General features: G+C 41.9%; 1 protein-coding gene across 8 annotated transcripts in view; it reads right to left on the reverse strand.

Annotated features, from left to right (window-relative positions):
- skic3 (SKI3 subunit of superkiller complex) overlaps positions 1–24,219 on the reverse strand; it is a 164,243-nt gene that overhangs the window by 46,220 nt on the left and 93,804 nt on the right. For all 8 annotated transcript variants that reach the window (XM_057358598.1, XM_057358590.1, XM_057358625.1 and 5 more), the window contains 11 exons: positions 24,016–24,094; positions 10,578–10,639; positions 10,450–10,506; positions 10,297–10,365; positions 4,617–4,691; positions 4,400–4,541; positions 4,114–4,207; positions 3,509–3,586; positions 3,255–3,379; positions 2,987–3,110; positions 2,639–2,863 (listed from right to left, as the gene is read on the reverse strand). In XM_057358598.1, coding sequence (XP_057214581.1) covers positions 2,639–2,863; positions 2,987–3,110; positions 3,255–3,379; positions 3,509–3,586; positions 4,114–4,207; positions 4,400–4,541; positions 4,617–4,691; positions 10,297–10,365; positions 10,450–10,506; positions 10,578–10,639; positions 24,016–24,094 — 1,130 coding nt within the window. The remainder of the gene's footprint in view (positions 1–2,638; positions 2,864–2,986; positions 3,111–3,254; positions 3,380–3,508; positions 3,587–4,113; positions 4,208–4,399; positions 4,542–4,616; positions 4,692–10,296; positions 10,366–10,449; positions 10,507–10,577; positions 10,640–24,015; positions 24,095–24,219) is intronic.

Raw genomic sequence — 24,219 nt, forward strand, 5'->3', positions numbered from 1 at the left:
CATTGAGAATCTTTGGGATGTGCTGGAGAAGACTTTTTTTGCGCAGCGGTCCTCTGAAGGGGAATAATGTTGTGGCATATCAAAGGCTTATCGGAACGATGCTACTGCGAATGTGTGCCGTAATCAAAGCTAAAGGCGTTCCAACAAAATATTAAGAGTATGTGACTTTTTTTGGACGGGCAGTGTCTCTTTCTTTGTGTTCAACAGAGCAAATAATTGTATACAGTTTTGGATAACTCTTGTAAATAGTGACAGAATTTTTTTGGGGGGGATAAACTATCCCGTTAAGGCGGTTATTATTCCATGGCGACACGTCATGCTTGTCACGTGACACACCACAACAACAGCACTGTACAGTAGAGTGATGTGTTGCTTATTATTTTTTATTCAAAATATTCACAAACTACAAGTGTATCATGAGATGTATGATATTCCAATTCTCAAATATAAGTACAAACCCGATTCCAAAAAAGTTGGGACACTGTACAAATTGTGAATAAAAAAGGAATGCAATAATTTACGAATCTCATAAACTTATATTTTATTCACAATAGAATATAGATAACATATCAAATGTTGAAAGTGAGACATTTTGAAATGTCATGCCAAATATTGGCTCATTTTGGATTTCATGAGAGCTACACATTCCAAAAAGTTGGGACAGGTAGCAATAAGAGGCCGGAAAAGTTAAATGTACATATAAGGAACAGCTGGAGGACCAATTTGCAACTTATTAGGTCAATTGGCAACATGATTGGGTATAAAAAGAGCCTCTCAGAGTGGCAGTGTCTCTCAGAAGTCAAGATGGGCAGAGGATCACCAATTCCCCCAATGCTGCGGCGAAAAATAGTGGAGCAATATCATAAAGGAGTTTCTCAGAGAAAAATTGCAAAGAGTTTGAAGTTATCATCATCTACAGTGCATAATATCATCCAAAGATTCAGAGAATCTGGAACAATCTCTGTGCGTAAGGGTCAAGGCCGGAAACCCATACTGGATGCCCGTGATCTTCGGGCCCTTAGACGGCACTGCATCACATACAGGAATGCTACTGTAATGGAAATCACAACATGGGCTCAGGAATACTTCCAGAAAACATTGTCGGTGAATCACAATCCACCGTGCCATTCACCGTTGCCGGCTAAAACTCTATAGGTCAAAAAAGAAGCCATATCTAAACATGATCCAGAAGCGCAGGCGTTTTCTCTGGGCCAAGGCTCATTTAAAATGGACTATGGCAAAGTGGAAAACTGTTCTGTGGTCAGACGAATCAAAATTTGAAGTTCTTTTTGGAAAACTGGGACGCCATGTCATCCGGACTAAAGAGGACAAGGACAACCCAAGTTGTTATCAGCGCTCAGTTCAGAAGCCTGCATCTCTGATGGTATGGGGTTGCATGAGTGCGTGTGGCATGGGCAGCTTACACATCTGGAAAGGCACCATCAATGCTGAAAGGTATATCCAAGTTCTAGAACAACATATGCTCCCATCCAGACGTCGTCTCTTTCAGGGAAGACCTTGCATTTTCCAACATGACAATGCCAGACCACATTCTGCATCATTTACAACATTATGTTTGCGTAGAAGAAGGATCCGGGTACTGAAATGGCCAGCCTGCAGTCCAGATCTTTCACCCATAGAAAACATTTGGCGCATCATAAAGAGGAAGATGTGACAAAGAAGACCTAAGACTGTTGAGCAACTAGAAGCCTGTATTAGACAAGAATGGGACAACATTCCTATTCCTAAACTTGAGCAACTTGTCTCCTCAGTCCCCAGACGTTTGCAGACTGTTATAAAAAGAATATGGGATGCCACACAGTGGTAAACATGGCCTTGTCCCAACTTTTTTGAGATGTGTTGATGCCATGAAATTTAAAATCAACTTATTTTTCCCTTAAATTGATACATTTTCTCAGTTTAAACATTTGATATGTCATCTATGTTGTATTCTTAATAAAATATTGAAATTTGAAACTTCCACATCATTGCATTCTGTTTTTATTCACAATTTGTACAGTGTCCCAACTTTTTTGGAATCGGGTTTGTAAATGTACTGTATTTTGGTCGTCTTAACACCTTTTATAATCTTTAATAACACCTGATGGGCGACGCTATGTTAGATTGCACTGCAATTCAGATAATCGGAGCTGTCAAATTTACAACATGTTAAATGCTTCACTACTCCCGACAGACATGAAAGTAAGTTGGCGATGAACTAGGAGAAGAATAGAGTGAACGTTATAGTTACCTATACAATGTGAATCTGACATGAATAAAACAGGTTGTCAAATAACAATTAATAGTTAAGGATCATTGTTGCCGCTTCCATAAATATCATGTGTATTTTATGAACTACAAATGTATTTGTTTTGCTAGAACTTTTGTGAATTTAAATGTCTGAAAGCTAAAATAAACAATACATGTGCTTAAAAACACTGCATAGTTGTGATCAGTGGAAAGTACAGAGCTCTTCCGTCTCTGGCCAGCTAAAGCGCGAAAGCAGATTTTAATTTAGCAGTTGATCAAGTGATTTGCAAAGCGACATGGTTATAAATATGACAGTTAATTAAAACCATAATTATGTTTCATCTGGTTAGGAGACAGCATAACTCTAAATATTATGCACAAACAATACCTGTGTATAGCACCAGAAACCACTCTGTGAACTCCACTATAGTTGCTCTTTAAGGCTTGCAGGGTGCAGGTGAGCAGACAGCCTTCTTCCACAGCACCACCTATTGGTTCTCCCAGCTTTAACAACTCCGTAAGCGTAGCATTTGCCAGGGTCACATCCTCATGAACTAAACCAAGAGTACATAAACACTGCAGACTCTCTGGCACTGGAATTTTCAGCATTGAGCTACACAAAGACATACAAATCAGAAGAGAAGGGTTTATGTAGAGAACTAAAGCAGAGAATGTTGCTTTGCTTTGAGGTTTGGGGTTTACTAAATAGTTGTAAACTTGATGGTTGTTGGCTCACCACTTAAAGAGCAGGGATTTGGCATGATCCAAGTTGCCCAGCCTGTGCTGTATCAAAGCAAGTGCGGTGAGTATATATGCCTTTTCCTTATCACTAGAGGCAACAGCAAGGGCTTTTTCATAAGCTGCAAATGAGCACATAATCATGTACATACATGCCTATAGAAATTGACACAAATATGATTTTTCAAAACTGTCAAAATTCTGTTAATTAGAGGTGAAGCCATTATGACACATTCAGCAAAAATGAAATTGCAATGGCTGCTCACCCTGAATGCTCTCTGGCTGGTGACCAGTTCTGAAGCAGGCAAGTGCAAGTCCAATGAAATCATGTAACTCCTCCAACGGTGTGGAAGAATAAATATGTACAGATTCTTCATACTCCCTGTTATTACTGAGAGGAACATTACAAATTAAAATAAGATAAGGTAGTAGTCCTAATTTCACATAATAAACTCTGCTGATGTCATTATAACAGTTACATTAAAAAACAGAAAACCGAGGTATACTAAAAGACTGTTACCTGAGGGCATGTCCATAACCCCTCAGTGCAAAGCTGAGCTTTTCAGTGCAAGGGGACACCTGAAGCAGCTCTACAGCTCTACAGAGAAACCCAGGTTTTAGGACTTTTAAACATTTTAAATAAACATTATTATGTAAAACCAGTGAAGGATTTTACGATTATGCATTGCTTTGGGTCATTAGTTGTTAGTAGGCACTGATTTATTGGGTTACACTTTATTTTACAGTGCCCGTGTTACAGTGTAATCATACATTTAAGTACTGAGTAATAAAAATGAACTACATGTACTTATTATAGGGTTAGGACTAGGGTTTGGTTTAGGTGTAGTTACATGTAATTATGCTTAATTTATAGTAAATACTGTAGTAAATACATGCAACATGTATAACAATGGCACTGTAAAATAAAGCTTTACCATTTATTGTATTATTCTACATTATTTTAGATTAGCTGAACTATTGGCAGGCAGCCTAATTATCACACTTGCAGCTCTAAGGTGTTTTTTACAGCAAAACTTCAATAGGTCATTATTCAAAAGCACTTTCTCATACCAGAGAAACAGAGACACTAATAAATGTAGCGTATAAAAGCCAAAGCTCTTAAACCTGCGAAATGCCTCAGTGGCCTGATTTTTCAGGTGCAGGTGTGTGTTCAGGTATCCAAGCATGATCAAAGCATCAGGGTCTGTCCGAATCCTCTCTGGTGTAAAACATGGGCAGCACAATGAATTTCATTACCTTAATCTTTAAATATCACTATACATGGACAATTCAATCTTTTGGAAAACATTTTTTAAACCTGTGAAACACTTTCAGCTGCATTACCAGTGAAATACATGGTTACCGATGTTCAATACATAAAGAAAAATACGTGATCTATGTATTCCTATACCGGTGTACTTGCTCAGCGCCCCCTGAGCAGCTGAGACAGCGTTCATCTGGAGTATGTTGTAGAGGTACAGTTCTGAGTCTCTGTTGCTTTTGTTCAGCAGTGTGGAACAAACCCAGTATGCATAAGCCTTCACACCCTCAGTCTGACACCAAAAAAACATATTAATACAAGGTATTTGCATAACATATGATTATACTGCACAGTAAGACATTCATACATGAGTACTCAGTTCTGTTGCATGTCTGAAGAGGTCCATAGTGTCGTAACTTCCCACTGTTTCGGCAATTAAAGCCTGAGAGATGAAAAAGATATTTGGATCTGCAGTATGTTTGTACAGACATTTAAGGTGGCCCACTGGTGGTCACTGCGTTGCAACGGTGGAAAACGTTAAAATAGAAAAAACAAGCAAATAAAAAACAATCTTCATCAGATGTTCTCTATCGTATCGAGACTATCTCTCCACAATGTTACATATATCCATATGTACGGGAATTGAATCCCCAAATTGGGTGATGTGGATACTCTGAGACAATCCGGCTGTGCCGGTCATGCCCTAATTAGTGCCCTATAAAGCACCCATATGGGCGTGCGTTCTTTGCGTCTTTGATCTCCACTTGGTGCGGGACGTGGAAGCTACACAATTTGTTTAGAAAGTTATCTACTTAACGTGAGGTCGGGTGTCTGTCTTTGGGCAGCCTCCCGAGAGTGCGTGTGAAGTTTGTTGTTAGGTTCAGGTCAGGTCAGGTCAGGATATGATGATTGAAGTGCTCTGAGCGTATTGCATACGGTAGCGTAAGCTAACGCACATAAGAGCAGCGGCGCTCTCGCTGTTCGCAGCGAGACCCGAGGGAACATATTTAACGCATCCAATATTCCGTGCTGGTGTGTTGCGAAAGTAGCTAATCCAGACGGATACGTTGGATGTAAACATTTGTGGGTTATTTCCGGGTAGCGTCAGAACAGCCTGAGTACGAAACTCGCAAGCTCGAATCCCATCACACACACAAAAAATTATAATAAAAAATTTAGAAAATTTTAAAAAAGAATATACTGTATAACAATAAGGAGAAATGCCAAGCACTAGTCACAGCTGTAGAACCTGTGCTGTTGCTCTCCCTGTTGAAGATGGGCATGATATATGCTTGCGTGCCTGGGATATAAGCATGCTTTAGAGTCCTGTGATAATCCCTCAGCATGCATGAATTGTTTTATTATGCCCCTGCGTACAATAGAGGCTCGCTTCCAATTTTTTGGGACTAGGTGCACGCGGTCTCCTCCTCAAGAACAAGCTAAGCGCATGAGAACTGAATCATATAGAGAGGACCCCTCACACATAGGTCCTCAGATTTACCTTTTCCCCTCGGGGGCAGCAGAAGAAGATGATGATGTGATAAAACGGTTTCCCTCAGATAAGTAAGAGGATTTTAGGGAGGAGGTTCATGCCGAACAAGATGTATCTGTCGGAGAGACATCTATGGCTGGTCGATTAAGAGAAATTATTGATAGGGCAACTGAGGCTTTAGATATCCCCATGCCAAAGAATCTATGCCACATGCCTAACCCTCTATCACGATTTGAAGAGGCGGAAACTCATCCCGGCCAGGTTAAAGTCCCTCTACTTTCAGATTTTGAGGTGGTTGTGCGGAGACAGTTTGGCACCCCCACAGTCCCCAATAGGTTTACTTCAGCAGGCCCAAGAGGCCCGTCACTATGCTAAAGAGTTTTCGAGTTCGCTTGGTCAGCATAAAAGCTTCAGACCAAGACAGACCCAGCCTAGGGATTTCCCAGACCAGCCCCAGTGGACTCCCAGAGACCCGAGGTCTCAGCTCGGGGCATCCCAACAGGCTCAACAGAAGGGGGATGGTGGCAGGGGCCAGGGACGCCCGCTCCTGACAATGTACTTATATTGGGCTGCCCCAGCTCCCCGTTGGCAAGAGTTGCAGCATGGGCAGCCTTGAAATCAAGCCCCTGGGTCTTTTCAACCATGACTCAGGGGTACCGGTTGCAATTTCCTTGCGTACCTCCTCTGTCAAGAGTTCCTCTGAGGCCCACGGTTCTGAACCCACATCACAGGGATAAATTGGGCTGATTATAGGGCTCCTTGAAAAAGGGGCCATCAAAGAGGTGGAAAAAGGCAAATAACAAGCTGGATTTTTCTCTCACTATTTCCTCATAACCAAACAGAAATGGGGTTTACGCCCAAGACCTCAGGGGACTAAAAAAATATCTTCAGTACTTGAAGTGCAAGATGCTGACAGTTCAAAGGGTACGACGAGCAATAAACAAGGGCGATTGGTTTGCCACAATCGATCTCAAAGACGCCTATTTCCAGATTCCTATATGGGATGGTCACTGGAGGTTTGTAAAGTTTCAGTACAAGGGCAGGGTTTACTAATTCAGAGTCCTCCCTTTCGGCATCGCCTTGGCCCCTCGAACATTCGCAAGGTGTATGGATGCGGTCTTGGCACCCCTTCGTCACCTAGGTATCAGGGTTCTGAATTACCTAGACGACTGGCTAGTTTGTGCCCAGACAGAAAAGATGTGTAGGCATCATATCTCTAACCTTGTGAAGCACATCGTAAGTTTGGGTCTCCGCATCAATACGCAGAAGAGCAGGCTGGAGCCAGCTCAAGTCACTCAGTTTTTGGGGCTAATTTTAGACTCTACAATGGCAACTGTGACTAACCCCAGAAAGGCAACAGGCAATCAAGATTTGCATCACTCACATCCGGGTAGGAGCGAAAGTCACCTGGGGAATGTGCCTTCGCCTGATGGGTCTCATGGCAGCCTGAGTTCAGGTTGTGCCACTTGCCCTTTTATATATGCGACCGGTGCAGTGATGTCTAGTCAGGCTAGGTTGACATCCCCAGACGGCTCGCTCTACACAAGTGACAGTTACACAGAGGCTGTGGGTGGCTCTCTGTTGGTGGAGGTACGGGATGAACATGGCGAGATCCATCATCAACTGGTGTCCACAGATGCCTCTCAGGTAGGCTGGGGGGCAGTTCATGCAGGCTGGGGCATCAGAGGATGCTGGGACAGTTACTGGATGGAACAGAACATCAATGTGCTGGAGCTGAAGGCGGTCCATCTTGCACTTCAGCATTTCCAGCCCTGACTTCAGAAGTATCATGTGCTAGTCCAGACAGACAGCACTGTAGCAGCTGCATAGATCAACAGACAAGGGGGCCTCGGGTCTCTTGTACTGTGTCAACTGGCGCACAACCTCTGGGTATGGGCTCAAAGGCAGTTTCTGTAAATAAGAGCAGAACATGTCCCTGGGTCCACGAATGTTGCAGCAGACCAGTTGTCCAGAGGTGGACCGAACCCAGGAGAGTGGAGACTCCACCCCGAGGTGGTAGAGGAGATCTGGCACAGGTTCGGCCCAGCAGTAGCGGACCTGTTCGCCTCCAGGGAATCGACGCACTGTCCCCTGTTCTTCTCCTTGGGGAGGGACAAACCTCCACTCAGAAAAGATGCCCTAGCACATCAGTGGCCTCAATGACAGCTTTATGCATTTCCTCCATTCAGCCTTCTTCAACCTCTTCTCCAGAGAATGAAGGAAGAGAAGGTGAATCTAATTCTGGTGGCCCCGAATAGGCCTGAGATGGTATGGTTCTCAGACATTCCACCCCTCCTGTGCGGGAAACCAAGGGAACTACCAGTCAGGAAGGATTTATTATCAGGGCAAGCTGTTTCACCTATTCCCTTGGGATCTCATGCTCTGGGCCTGGCCCCTGAAAGGGCTGGGTTAGTTGCTATGGGACTGCAAGACAGAGTGGTTACTGCCTTGGAAAGAGCCCGTACCCCCTCAACAAGGGCAGCCTATTCATTGAGGTGGGGTATGTTTCAGTCTTGGTGTGAAAAGCATAAGGTACGCCCCCTCACATCCACTGCCTGTGACATCCTACAGTTTTGCAGGAACAGCTTGATGCAGGCAAATCCCCCTCCACCCTCAGAGGTATGGTGGCTGCGATTAAGGCTGCTCGAGTGGGAGATTACAATCTATCAGAACACTGTGGTAGCCTGATTTCCCAATTTCTCAAGGGGGGTCTAAGATGTACAGCACACAGTACTAGACATGTCACACCGCAGTGGGATCGAGTCTTGAGGGCGCTTCAGCAACCCCCATTCGAGCCCTTTGAATCGACAGACCTGAAAGGGTAGTCCCTAAAGACTGCTTTCCTTCTGGCTATAACTTCAAACAAAAGGATCGGGGAACTTCAATCTCTGTTAGTACATGAAAGCTGCTGTAGGTTCATGCCAGAGGATGCAGGGGTTATATTATGCCCTAACCCAGATTTTTTGCCTAAAGCGTTGTCCGACCTACACCTTAGATAGTCAGTTGAACTTCATCCACTATTTCTTCCACAAGGAAATGAGGGGATGGAACGGAAAAAGTCACTAATTTGCCCGGTGAGAGCATTGTCAGTCTATCTATGGCGGACAAAGTAATTTCAGAGAAACGGACCAGTTGTTTGTATGCTTTAAATCAGAGTGCAAGAGCAAGCCATTATCGAAGTCAAGGCTTTCCCACTGGGTAGTAGAAACAATTCAGATGGCCTACAAAAAGACGGATGGACCACCGTCACCGGGGTTAAGGGCAAACTCGACTCGAGGGGTCGTGACATCATGGGCTTTATGGCATGGAGCCTCTTTGAAGAATATTTGTGAGGCAGCAACATGGTAATCTCCATCCACCTTTACTAGGTTTTATAGACTGAATGTGGCGGACAGTCCCTCTTTTGGGAACCTAGTGCTGGGGGAAACCAGAGAAGGATATGTTGCCTAAGTTAAGCCCCCGGTCCGGTTGGGTCTTTCATTTGGGAACTCAGCAAGGTATGGGCTTTTGGTAGCATCTGGCGCCTGGCCCAGTATTGTAAATATGTAAATATTGTATATATTTCGTTTGTCACTACACCGTCCTGTCCCGTTGCGGGGTGTCTTATAGTTTCCCGTACATATGGACATATGTAACGTTGTGCAGAGATAGTCTCGATACGATAGAGACGGTTACGGTGTAACCTGCTAGCAACACACACAACCTTCGGAAATGTTTCCAAGGGGATGTAAAAAGTTATCTATAGAAACCCCACATTCGGTCAGATCGTGCCACAACGAAAAAGGCACACTGGATAAGAATTTGTCTGATGATCTGATTGTTTGATTCATTTGAGTGAGTTGTTCTTTTTCAGTTAAAATGATTTGTTCAGACTTGTTCACCGACTCGTTCAGTGACCATTTCGTCATATATTACATACATACGCCAGTAGCTGGCGAAAATGAGTGCTTTATACATTGCCGTATGGTGGGCCACCACACCAAAAATCCTCCTCACCATGACTACAGTGTTCATTCCCATTCATTCATAATTTGAACGGCCACTGTTGCTATTTTTGCAACTCTTTCACTAGATTTTTAAAAAATACTAGTCTTTTTCCTACCAAATGAGATGACAAATGTAGTTTAATTATATGTATTATATATATATATATATGATGGTAATATAATTTGTTAAACTAAAAAAGCAAATAATTGTCAAAAAAGCTCATGTCTCTCTTTAGTGTAAACAAAATGTAGTAAAACAATTTGGTTAATATGTTTATAATGATTTTGTACAAGCAAATCATTTAGTTTTCATTAAACTACAGGCACGTCCCAGTAGAGTTCATTACTTTTGTCCCCTTGGAAACATGTCTGTTGTCGTTTGTGCTGCTTGCAGTGTGTTTCAGTATTTGGTTGTGTTTTGAGTATTTGCAGGCTGTGTGTCAAACTGATGAAGATGTCTTCTTGAGTTGCTGGTGTTTTCTATTTGCACGTGTTTTGTCCTGTTGCAGCAGTGGCTCTGTCGGCCACCTTAGATATTACATAAATATCTAGTTGGACAGATTTTGTACCTGGCCAATCCAGCAATTGACATAATGGGGCTCAAGTGACTGTGCAGTCTTGAAAGCTTCATGAGAGAGCTAAATAAAGATCAAAGTTGTTCAGCAAATTAAATTACTTAAAAACATTGATGTCATAATTTTATTTCCACACTACCACATTACCTCAATATTTCCCTTTTTTAGATATAATGCTCCAAGGTTGGTCCAAGCAACCACATTCTGAAAAGTTATCATGAGACACATTAGATACATAAACTTAAAACGTAATTAATTATGTTTTTCGCACTTACATTTGATTCAGCTTTCACAGACTTGATAAAGCTGTGCTGTGCAAGAGCCAAGTTGTCTATTCCTAAAAAAAACATAATAGAAATATTAGAGATATCCCCCTTCTGTATATGTCACAACAATCTGTCACATATTTAAACACCTATTGAATCCACATTATGTGCAAGTTGAACCTTAATTGTTTTTTTTAAATAACACAATCAACAAAGTCAATGAAGTGTGAAAAGCATTAGTTTACAAATTGGATGTTCATTTAGTCACCCTCGCTAATTACAATATTATAATTGATAAACCATACCATTTGTGCATATGTCAATAATGTGGCAGGAAGGGCAAGTTCCAAATGGCCTTTTTCACCCTGTAATCAAATTTGCTGGAAATTTCAGACTTTACTTGTTTCTGTTTGGTGGCAGCTACAGACTGCCGCTTTCATGTCACTGGTTATAACATTGTAATTAGGGCCCAAGCCACTAATGGCGCAGGGCCCTATTTTTCTCTTAAGGATTATTTTTATTATTATAGCCCAAGCCACTAGGGGTGCAGGGCCCTATTGTTCTAAACTCTGTGGACACTGGGGCAGGTCCAAATGACATCAAGATATTACTTTAATGTTTACATGTATTTTTGTAACTTTAAATATCTTGCCCCATGTCATGGCCCCTGTAAAATCATGTATGTTTATTAACAGGGATGCACATAAGTGGTGCGCAGGTGCGTGACCAAAATTAAAAATGAGCTCTGTAAATAAGTTCATTTGCGTAATGACATGGTTGAAACCTTTTGATGCACAATCACTGTTTTAGACCGACTAAATGTAATACTGGATAAGATTTCCGTTTGTACTGAATGCTGCCAAATCTACTGATATCTCGTTTGTTCCCGGTGATAAACGGGACCTGGGTGTAAATGATGAAAAACAGAGTATTGGTAGCTCCGCCTTTGTTGGTTCTGCTTTCGTTACTAGAGAAGCACGCGGCACGCGCTGCCTCTGTGAATGTCTGGAACTGCACTGCGCTGCGCGTCTACCAAAACACCGCTTCTCTTAAACTTTCTAAAAGGACAAGCTGTTTAAACTTGACACTTGCACGCAGCTTGTGTTTCTCTATGCTATACTCGATCCTAGCTCCGCACCGCAAGTCTCCATGTACGTTCGCAAGTGCACTTCCCAGCAACCTGCCAAAAACCAAAAAGGTTGTCGTTTTAGGTTTCAAAATTGGTGTTGAAAATTAATATTTACTAGGGATGTAACGGTATTGTAAATATCGAAGTATCGCGATAGCATTTTTTTTTTATACTATCGTGGTCGCATGACGATAGATCTTCCAGGTAGAGTGTAGTTTTTTCAGCCGAATGGAGCGAGTTGAGGGAAGCGGGAACTACAATTCCCATCAACCCATGCGTGCCCATCATCCTCTGCGCTCTGCTGCCGCCCGCTACAGATCAAGTTGAGCGAAAGTGGCGGATGCCGCTAGTGGCATAGAAACGGATTTACAAATTGTTGAAGCTAGGGCTGGGCGGAATGACGGAATATTCCGTTACCGCGGAATAAAATGTCAACCGCAAGAGATTTTTCTATTCCGCGGAATGTAAATAAGTAGGCGTGGTTAACTCGGCGCGCTGCAAATTAGGCGCTATTCTGAAAAAAACTAATGAATTAATCCACCCGTAACAAATGAACGTATCAAACATTCTTTTGACCTTCTTTCAGTCTGTAGTTTAGTGATCCGCTCCAGTCCGGCGCGTTCTCTCTCACCAGCAGTGCACGTGAAGGGATCTGCGCCAGCATTTAAAAAAGCTCAATCTCAACACGTATTTCAGAAGTCAGGTTGTTTTGAAAACCTGTTAATAGTTTTATAAAGTTAAACTTCAGGCGAGCCAAGGTGAAACTTGCGTTGAAATGCGCGATGATGCTCGCGAGCGCGTGCACGAGCGCTTTGATGTGACACGCTTCTACCTCCAGTTTTGGGAGACGCGTGAGGAGTCACCAGAGACTCGCAGTGCAAAAACAAGCCCGAGAATAAACAAACCTAAAGACAGAGAGTCGCAGCGCACTAAAAGTGCTCATCTAATAGAGAGTGAAGAGCGATAAAGACCTACAGTACAGACCCCATGAACACCAGTTTAGTCATATACTGTACTCTCATTGTTTGTGCATATTCATACTTTACTGCTATATATGTTGTCTATCTTCCTACTGTATACATATGATATAGCCAGAAGATAAATATGAATAAATAATACATCTGATTATCAGAACTTAATTTGATATCTTTAGTACATTTTCATAACTTACCTACATTTTAACTATGGTGAGCATTTAAATGAACTGTAATAAATAAATTAGTTAAATCAATCTAAGAAAAATGAGGTATAAAATATAGAATTATAATGGGAGATTGTTTCATGAAATATATTGTTACCGTGAAATAAAATTACTCATTCCTTGAAATAGATTTTTGGCCATTCCGCCCACCTCTAGTTGAAGCTAAAGCGAATTATAAATCGCATGTGTGGAAGCATTTCGGTTTTCCCGTAACAAGAAACGAGAAAAGGTGACTGACAGACAAAAAACAATATGCAGACACTGCCAGACTGCGGTGAAGTACAATTCGGGGAATACGACTAATATGAAGAGCCATTTGTTACATCACCCCGAAAAGTTTCATGATGATAAGAGGAGAAAAATAAATAGCAGTGAGTGAAGCAGTGAATGAGGCGAGTACCTGACTGGTTGTGAGTTGTTAAAAGTTGACAAACAACTCAAACTTTTTTCATTTTAATTTTATCATGTTTCATGTTCTCAATTTTTATGCTATTAATTTTTATGCTAATATATTACTGTTCTTTGCACTTTAAAATTACCTAATCTAAAAATAATAAATGTGATCTTTGTCATAGTTTAATAAACACTTATGCCACATTTTTCCAAGTCTTCATTTGTTTTGTTTTTTCCCTGCACGAAATTCAATAAATATCGTATCGTAGTCTTCATATCGAGGTACTATCGTATCGTGAAATGTTGATACCGTTACATCCCTAATATTTACTAATGTAAAAAGAAAAACAAGATATACATTACCATTGTATTTTAAGTGTAATATAAATATAGTATTATCCCACTTTATTATTTTGTTTATTGTTCATTAAAAAGTAACTACTTTTTTACTTTTATTTTTAATAGGTAAATATAATTTGTCACACTATGTGCAATGTGAGCACCAAACCGAATCTCCAGGTGCTCTCTTGAGAACCAGATAGAAAAACGTATGTGCACCCCTGTTTATTAATATAAATATTTTTCATAACGCTCAAATATATCCAACGTTCAAGTTCTATATCAAATGAAAGCTCTTATTATACAGAATAATTGATATCGTACCACAGTCGAAAAGCAAGTTGAAGGAATTAGGACCTATGAAATTTATATTTGTAAACAAACAACACATCCATCAAATATCTAATCTAATAACTTCATCACACTGTGATGCCACATAATATTTTTTTGTTAGGTTATTTTCTACAAAATTAGTTAATCCCTACCTCTTTCGTGGTTTTAAATGTTAATATATATTTCCTTGTCTTCCTTGTTTTCCCCGTGTCATTAAAAAAAATTGTGACAAAAGCTTGGATAGTAAAAAATCTGTAAAATATCTAGATCTCTGCCCATCCACATAATATATTAAAACAGAAGCTTACCCTCTGACCTTTATGCAGTCACATCATGTGACCAAAAAGGCGAATCAGAGGCTGCTATATGGCAATGCGCACACAGGCTCAGAGCAAAATACAGGCCAACACTGTTTTCGCTCAAAAGTGGCTTGTTTGAACAAAAAAGACTTAAAATTGGGAAAACTACAACTAAGAACACAAGAAGAAGCTTTTTGTCAAACGGATTTAAATGGATTTAAAGCGCTTCTGTAGCCTGGAGCTAATGAGCTGCATGTATTTTCTTGAGGACAGTGGACCTTATCTGTATAGTACAAAAAAGTGTAAAAAAAATCCAGTAAAAAAATAAAATTTTCTGACAGCTGGGGTGCCAGACATAAACCGTATTTTTTTGTACAATTACAAGTTTTCCCTATTTATCTTGCAAATTTGAGGTCTTTTCCTGTAACTTCGCGGTTTTTGACCGTATTTTCCAAAATAACCTGTAACAAAAAAATTCTGGAAAAAAACTGGAAAATTCCTTAAAATTACAGTTTTTTATATTATACACGGAAAACTGAAAAAAACCCAGGGGTTTTTCACAGTTATGGGTTTTACACAGTGTAAATATTTTCAAATGTACCTTTTCCACGGATGTTTTGGGGAGTTGTTACGCATATCTGTGTGTTCAAAGAAAGAAAGAACTCCTCTCTTCATTAAGTTACATCGGCTCCCAACAGTCGCTCGCATCAAATTCATGACTCTGCTCCTGGCCTAAAAAGACCACCACAGGTTCGGCACTCCCTTACATCTTGTGGTGCCATCCCAAAAAGGTAAAAAAAAATCTCTCTCACGTACCTTCTCTGGATCGGTTCCACACTTGTGGAATGATCTACCTGCTGCTACAAGATCAGCAGATTCTGTGGCCATCTTTAAGAATCAGCTGAAAACACATCTCGTCCGTCAGCACCTGACCGATCAGTTCTGACTTCTATCTCTTTTCTACTCTTCCTATATAATAAAATAAAAAACTTAGCTCTGTATACTGTGGCAGGCTTTGTGAGACCAGTTTTATTGCATGTATGCTTTTTGTTGTCCTTATGTTGTTCCAATTGCTTCCATTTATTACCTCATTTGTAAGTCGCTTTGGATAAGAGCGTCTGCTAAATGACTAAATGTAAATATGCGTGTTCTTCCTCTGTCTGTTTCAGGACACGCGCTCAGGGTTTTTCCTGGCTCAAAATGAGGCGGAGGTGGTGCCATCCTGATCTTGTACACACACACGTAGGCCTACCGTACCTTTAAGTGGCTTAACCAAAGTGACTTCAAGTTTGACATATTAAAAGTTCTAATAAAATTAGATAAAAATGACAATTATTAAGTTATATAAAACATTACTATTATTCAACCAAACAGAAATGTTTTTTTTATCAAATAAAGCTTTTTTATCATTTTCAACTAACTTTTCAGCCCACAATAGCCAACTGAATTAACCAGTCTTACTAAATGAGCAAAGCTCATTCCCATCTTGCATTCTCTGTGGTTCATTTTAAATGATTCAATGATCTCTTATATTCGCTAGTGACTGAAAAGTTCAATAGTTTAAATGAATTGGTTCAAATGAGTCATTCGTGTGCGAGTCGTTCTGAACGCAATGTGCGTTCATACTGTCGAACTCGCTGTGTACAGTATACGCTGATTCAATGATCCAACTGCACAGCTAAAGACATTACAATGATGTGCGTCATGTTAATTTAAGAAATTTCAAGAAATTAAACGTACATAGATGTAAAACAAACAGCTGTGAAACACAGGCAGGCTCTTGTTCTTTAACTCTTTTTAGCGCCTCAGTGTGCTGATAACAAAACAGCGCCTCCGCTGTGGCGTAATGTCTCAACTGCAGTTACAAATGACAGTCTGATAAATGCACGCAGCATTTCTTGTGAAGATTCACAACATAATTTTGGCGAGGGCCTGAGGCAGCATGACATTTGATGGAGGCGGCCACCTCCAATTTCTCTATGCAGGAAAAACCCTGCGCGCTGTTGTGTTGTTAGTTCGCGGCTAATGGTAAACGAGACTGCTCAGATACAGCTACATGACCCTTTGGCGAGTTCGCCTTACATTTAGCAGACGCTTTTATCCAAAGCTACTTACAAATGAGGTAAACAATAGTAGCAATTGGAACAACATAAGGACAAAAAAAAGCATAAGTGCAGTAAAACGGGTCTCATAAAACCAATCACAGAATACAAAGCTAAGGTTTTTTGAAGGATAGAAAAAGCAGAAAAGAAATAGAAGTCAGTACTAATCAGTCAGGTGTTGACGGAAGAGATGTCTTTTCAGCCGATTCTTAAAGATGGCCACAGAATCTGCTGATCTTGTAGCCGCGGGTAGATGAGTCTGTATTAGTGTGTGAATATATGGGGGTGTCGAACCAGTGGTGGTCTTTCAAGCCAAGGGCAGAGCTTTGAATTTGATGCGAGGGACTATAGGGAGCCAATGTTCATCTCTCTCCACTGGTTGAAGCCCGTATTAGGTTCAAGTCACTAATCCTTGCCTACAGGACTATAACTGGATCTGCACCGGCATACTTTCACACCCTCCTACACCCCATCAAGAACCCTGCGTTCAACAAATGAGCGGCGTCTTGTATTGCCCTCTCAAAAGGGTTCATTCTCCTTCATAACTCCTTCTTGGTGGAATATTCTTCCTACTCAGCCCGGTCAACCACATCTCTCACAAAATTAAAAAATAATAAAGAGAGGAGTGTTGTGTGCTCTCTTCAGTTTATTGAAGACCACTCTTGCCGCTGCATTCTGGATCACCTATAGAGGTTTGGTTGTGAAAGCTGGGAGTCCAGCCAGTAGCGCATTGCAATAGTCCAATCTGGAAAGGACAAGAGCCTGGACTAGAATTTGAGTAGCATGCTTGGACAGAAAAGATCAAATTTTCCTAATGTTGTAGAGTATGAATCTACCGGGTGGTGCTGGCAACATGATTTGTGAAGTTTAGCTGATCATCGATTACCGCTCCCAGGTTTGTGATGGTTGATGAGCCTAGTTGAATGGAGAGGTTGTGATGAATCTTTGGGTCAGCAGGGATTACAAGCAGTTCTGTTTTTGCAAGGTTCAGCTGCAGGTGATGGTCCTTCATCCAGAGCGAAATGTCACTCAGGCATGCTGAAATGCGTGCAGAAACAGTTGGATCGACAGGCTGAAATGACAAGTAGTCACAGTGACCAAGGGAGGAATTTTGAATCCGAGCTGTTTGCGACCCTCTGTGAGGGGACAACACCCTTACAACCCCCAAATGGCAAAAAAATAAAAACTGTCATTGATTGTTCACATCATACAGTATTGCTAATCAGGGGGATGTGAAATTCAGAGGTCGCGTTAACAGTTTTTTTTAATCAGTGACAGAAAAATCTGAAGGCCATCCGTCATTTTGACGGAAAACAATAAGGGCAATTTGTAATTCCCCGTTTTGTCATTTCCTTTCAATAGAACGTGATCGTAGGCTACTACCACTGCCCTGAACACAAGCGCGAAAGGATGCGTTTTTCCCATTCATTAGCTTTCCTTACAAAAGCCTGGTCCTTTTTTGAAAACATGAGCGCAGTCAGCAGAGACTAGCGGTGCAGATGCATCTGTCACTCAGAGCCCCACGTCGCGTGCACGCATACACACACATGTCAGGTCCCGGGTCTGAGCACCTGTTGGTTCATGTGTCTTGTTTATGTTTCTTCTCACCAAGCACATGGAGGAGCCCGTTTGACAGCTCTACATGTGCTCGGTCTTTACTTTAGGGTGCTCCGCCCCCCATCCACTCATCACCGCACTCCTGTTTCTATTCCCGCTAATCACCCCACACCGGTTTCCACTCTCGCTATCTCCTCTCTCTCCCTTCTTATACTTTCAGTATTCCTATGTTTCTCGTCAGTCCGTTAGACTTCTAACCTTCCGACGATCAGTCTCGCGTTTTTCTAGTCCAGTCTTGTCTTGTCTTGCCCGTCCGGGGTTGTTCTAGTGGATTTACCATTTTTTCCCCTCTGGGGTTGTTCTAGTGGACTTACCATTTTTTCCCCTCCGGGGTAGTTCTAATGGATTTTCTCTTTTCCCCTCCGGGGTTGTTCAATCGGATTAACCTATTTTCTCTCTCGCATTCCCCGGCCGAGCGCTCGTGCCCCTGTGTCCTACTGCTGTTCCGTTTGTGATTACTTCTTTGTTACGTCAAGCTCTCTGTTATAAATAAAGGATATTTTTGTGATTTTGACTCCCATCCTTCTGGCATGACACACACAGGCAGGCAGTGTTGTGGTATTTACAGAGTATTTCCTTCTAAAGAACTATTAGCGTCTTTTTGGATACATTAACTTTGTAGCGGTTTTAGCTAACGTTATTATATTGATGAGCAAAGCTCACGAAATATGGTTCTCCACCAGATCTTTCAAGATCATATCCATGAAATTAGTTATTTAAAACATCAATTTCAGTCAAGGAATTAGTTTAGTGATCAAATATACATATTTTACGGTCTCTGATTAGTAATATAAAGCATAACAATACTTGTATGCATTCGTCCAGCGAATGCCTCAATGATATTATATACTTTACATTATCTCATGGCCATAAGTAACGTGACTTTACCAAACAGGATTTAGAGCAAAGGTAGTGAATCGAAACACAGTAGAAGTGACCAAGTTTGTGAGCGTGAATACAGAAAACCCATCACAAATGAATATATATGGTCGTTTATTAAACTCTACTCTACATAACAAAACACTGACGATCGCATAAAACGAACAAAACATTTAAACACAAATACGCTTGGTAGCACGGAGGGAGAAGGAGTGAGAAGGAACAGACGAAGCCGGAAGAGAAGAGGTTTTCAGAGCAGGCTCGATATTTAAACTCACGAGAAGGCAGGCCCACCTGAGTTTGAATCGACCAATCAGAGTAGAGCAGGGAAGAGGTTCTTTGTCCACTCAACAGCTAATTTGCATCTTTATGACCTCCTGGCAACTTTACAAAATATCATTCCCAATTATAACATAATGAAAAGAAAGTGTTCTATGGTCACACAATGTATATAAACAAGGAGGAATTGTAAAGACAAACATTTATATATCAAATATGCTAAGGTTTGAAGTGCATCAAGACATGATTCATTCGGCGGTACGAATACGAACAAAGCCTGAATTAACTTGCCTATTTAACAATTACAGATTATTTAAAAATGGCAAGAGCGACAACATATAACCTAGATATTTAGATATATTTATAGAAAAGGACAATTGAATCACAAGTTCCTATTTGTCAGAGAAGTTTCTCTGGTTAGCCTCATGTGTTAAGTTTCACATGAGACAGAGAGACTTCTCCCCTCTGCTTTGAAGCTTAGGGGTCGTGAAATATCCAACAGAGAAACAAAAGGTTATCAAATCTCTCGGTGAGAGGTCAAAACCCAAACTCAGACCCCTGGAGCTAGGTTTTGACTCTGGTCTTTTGATGATGGTATCAAGAAGGGGGTTGATGGCTCTTCTTTCAATGACTCCGACCATTTGGCTTATGCTAAATACTCTACATATTCCCCCTTTTCGGGAGCTGAAGTTCGAGTGTAAACTTCAGCTGATGATGTATAGTTGGATCACGATGGCGGGATGGACTGGCGGTTCCTATTGGTCCCCAGCGTCTCGCCATACAGGCAGAGAATGTTCCCAAGTGGTCGGGCATTGTCTCAACTTGGGTACCTTTTCATCTTTTCCACCCTGCTTGGACATCAAGGGAGAGCAGCCCTGCACCTGTTTGCTGGTTCTTGCAACAGGTTGCTTCGGGTGTTTCCTGTCTCCACAGAGATGCACAGCAGCAGTCCTGGATGAAACAGCAGGTGGGATGGCATGATTGGCTTCCATGCAAATGCCTGTAGTGCTGTGTCATGGGGAGTGGCGTTGTCTAGCTAACCCCCCTTTCGTTCTGGTCACGTTGTCAGTGTAGACCAGTGTTAAGGCAGTGTTTGGCAAGTCCAGCTTTCAGATGGAACTCCATTCAGCAAGGGTAGATCAGGCATGTGGTGAAGCGCAGGTGCCATTTGGCATTTACATGAGTGGGCAGTTCTTTTAACAGTTCACGAACCTTGTAGGTGGTGTTCTGTGTAGCCCAGGATGCAGCTAGCTTGGGATGTAATGTCATGTGGTTCTGTGAGTGGGGCCACATAGTTGACATTAGTTCTGCATCATTGTCTTTTGTGAAGAGCAGCTCTAGCACTGGCCGTTGATGGCAGGTGCAAGGCGTGGTCCATCTCCTTGGAGTGGTAACCCGCTGTCATTCTCTTCACAAAGACATTGTTCAAAATCTTTGGTAAATGTACTCCTTTGTACAGTATGCACGCTGCAAAAGATGACGTATTCCGTAAAAAGGGGTGTGGCTTCCAGAGTGGGCCATGCGCCACGTATTCTATTGAATATGTGTGGTTGAAGGCTTGGTCACACTATGTGTTGAGCTGAACAGTGACCCCTTTTGGTGAATGCAGGTGCTACAGTCTCATTTATTCACCAGAGTGCAAAGCTCTGGGCTGTTCTAGTTTAGTAGAAAGTTCTCACCCTTGACAGAGCCCCCCATGGGGCTGTGAGATTTGCGAGAACCAGTAAGTAGCCGGTTCAGCATTGGTCATTCCATTTCAAGTTCAAAGCACGGGTGTCCTGGGCCATGGATGTGGTTGACAGACATGAGTCCAATGGAAACTGCGCGCACTTGACAGAAGAGGAAATGTCTGATGCTGGTGTTGTCGTGGAGAGCATGCGAACAGTGCAAAACTGATGTCTGAGATATCTACCCCTAGTTCCTTTATGGTGCTTGCTATCATCAGGTCACTTGGTGATGTGCCTTTGGCATGTAAGGGCAGGAAACATTGGGTCGTCGGCTGGTTGGACCTTGAGAATGAGTTCTCTTGACCGGCTGAGATATCATGCCTAAATTTTGTGACCTGGCAATGCATTTCAGACGAGTTGGCTGGCTGGGAAGCGGACGTTCCCATCCTTGAGCCCAATTCTTTTGTAATGGTTAAAGTCTCTTAGAGGCTCAAAACAATTCAGCAGGTCTTCGCTGGTGAAGAGAGGGCGTGTGTCCATCCGTGATATGTACATGGGGTCTACATGCTTGTGGAGCTTCTGGTCAGGTGTGTGGGAACTTCTTGTCATACCTCAGTTGATGGCCGCGTGTGTGTGTCTCGGCTTGTTCTGGGTAGTCAGCCGTCTGCTGAGATGCGTTCTGGGTGCCATGCTCATCTTGTGTTAGGATGACCGTCTCTGTGGTCGACAAGCAGGTTGCAGAGATCTGGACGTTCTCTCAGTAGGAGGGCATTCATGAGGGTTATTCGTTTCTTATGCCACTCGTGGTTGAAAAGAGTCTGATTTGGATCTTTACATCCTCCTGTTGAGGTTTCTTTTGGAATCAGCTCCTTTGATGTTCTCAGGATCTCTGCTGGCTCAGACGTATTTGCATGGTTTTGCTCTCTGGACAGGTGTCGTCCATGGTGTTGAGATGAATTCCTTGATGACTTTTGGGCCGGAACAGGTCAGTGGCTCCTAGGTTGCCAGCTGGGTTTCCACGGGGCGCCGTCTTTCGTGTCTGACAAAAGTGGTCAGCTCCATGTTGTCTCAGGGCATCCTGTCTGGTGCTTGGCTGTTCCCGGCAGGCTGTACCATCTGCTGAGTCTCTGCTGAAGATCTGCTGCTGTGGTGCACCCTCCAGAGTCAGTTCTTTGTGATGTGCAGAGATAGTTAAGATTTAAACAGTTTTTATGGAGGCAGCGCTATGTTCTCTGTAGGTCTTATGGGCTGAGTTCCGCAGATATCAGGTGATCTTGGCGGAAGAAGGCCGTAGCGCTTAGGTGATGACTCACAGTGTGATGCGGATTTCTGAGGCGGGAGAGTTTTGCGTTGAAGTCTTTTTCCCTTTCGGCCTGTTCCATCCTCTCATGTAGGCTCGGATGCTGGCTGTAGCAGAGGTGTTGTAGCTGCTGTAATCCGCTTTGACAGTTTCTAACTGCTGGCATAGGATGCTGTGGTCTTCTAGGTTGGAGGTGACCCTAAGCAGGTGATCTGTCTTGTGTGGTCACACTGGGCAGTGTTCCTGCCTGAGAGTCAATGTTTTGCAGGTAGGAGTTTGTTGTGGTCTCCTGCAGTTTTCAGGGTGACATCATCTAGTGGTGACAGCTGTCATGTTTCTGGCCAGCTTGCTGGGGTCTGTGGGGACAAATAGGGTGTGTGTCTGCAGGTTCTTTTGAATTGTTCCTGCCCCACCCCTCTGTGTTTTCTGGCTAGTAAGGTGTGGAACCCCCCCCTTGTCGCAGCTTTGGGCTTTTAGCTGGGGGGCTGGACAGGAGAGATTCTGTTGCATTCTCCTGTCTGTTCACCTTGTAGTCTGCAAGCTAAGTTCAGTTCCTTTCGGTTCCATTGCTGAGTAGGGATGTAACGATTCACCGTGAGCCGGTTGAAAATCGGTTATAACGAGTGACGATTCAAAAAGGTTGAGGTGTGAACTGAATCGCAATACATTTTTTGAACAGCAGGGGCCGCTATTTTCACTGCAAATCTAAACGTGGACATGCTTTTTATGGTTTGCTCTTTTGATGATGGTATCAAGAAGGGGGTTGATGGCTCTTCTTTCAATGACTCCGACCATTTGGCTTCTGCTAAATACTCTACAGCCTTTAGTGAGTGGAAAAATGTCTCTCTGTGCATCTTCTCTGTTCAGTGAGCGGCAGAAGCAGCACATTCATGACGAAACCGCAGCTTACTTGTGAGGTTTTCCTGTGGCTCAGTGGTTAGAGCATGGCGCTAGCAACGCCAAGGTCATGGGTTCGATCCTAGGGATTGCACTTAGGTACAAATGTATAGTGTAATGCAATGTAAGTCGCTTTGGATAAAAGCTTCTGCCAAATGCGTAAATGTAAATGTAAATGAGTGAGTGAGTACAAAACACCATTTACAAGCACCTGTCATTGTTACTGACTGGACATATGAACATAAACATTTGTCTGTGATTATAATTTTATATCTGACAACAGAAACATTAAATATATAAATGAACATAAACAACAACGGCTTTAATGGGCATTTAGTTGTAATAAAGTACAGTTAGTTCAGAGAGTAAACTCGAGTACAACGTGATGACGTCACAAACATGCTAATTAGCACGTAACGCCACCTTGCACCACAGTGTCAGGTAATAATAGATTATGACGGATTTTTTACAAGCCTTAAAAAAAGTCTAGCGCAACCTCCCGGGCTATTTTTAGAAATTCTATTATTATTCTTTAGTGTGAACCATATGTCTTTATTCTTTTGTGAAATAACATGTAAGCTTCTGTTAGCATCCGAGTTTTGCCACGGTAAACACCACTCATATTTTCTTATAAAAATGCATCTAATGTTCACTGCTAGTTGAAAGAGGCTTTTCAGTGATGTAAATTAATTTCACTAAGGTTAATCAATATGTTCGCTTTACTAGTGTTTGTAAGAGGCATTTCAATAATTGGAGCCTAAACTCATAGTTTCAGATGAAAATATTTTTCACTATCCTAATAAAGAAACAATGTCACCTACATCTGGAATGGAATGATGGCAAGTAAATTAAAAGCATTTTTTGTTGGAATGACATATTTTTTTTTCTAATCCTTCAAGTGTTTAATTTTAAGACTACTAAATGTCTTCCAGTTCATCTTTTTATGGACAATGCAAAAAATAAAAAAATGAATACAGAACAAATGGAATGCACAGATTATTTGTGTATTTACCTTTTGCCATGGCAACCACTCCAAGAGCATTCCAGTATATGTAATCAGCACTATCCAACATGACCGCCTTTTTCAGACACTGCCAAACAAAAGCAGCAGATTGTATGGCGTCAGACTTATATCACCAGGACTTGAATTTAAAAAAGCTACCAAATGTATTACCTCAAATTTTACTGGCCTTTAATTTTTTTTGTATGAATTCAC

Source organism: Triplophysa rosa, linkage group LG2, assembly GCF_024868665.1.
Source record: "Triplophysa rosa linkage group LG2, Trosa_1v2, whole genome shotgun sequence".
NCBI lineage: Eukaryota > Metazoa > Chordata > Actinopteri > Cypriniformes > Nemacheilidae > Triplophysa > Triplophysa rosa.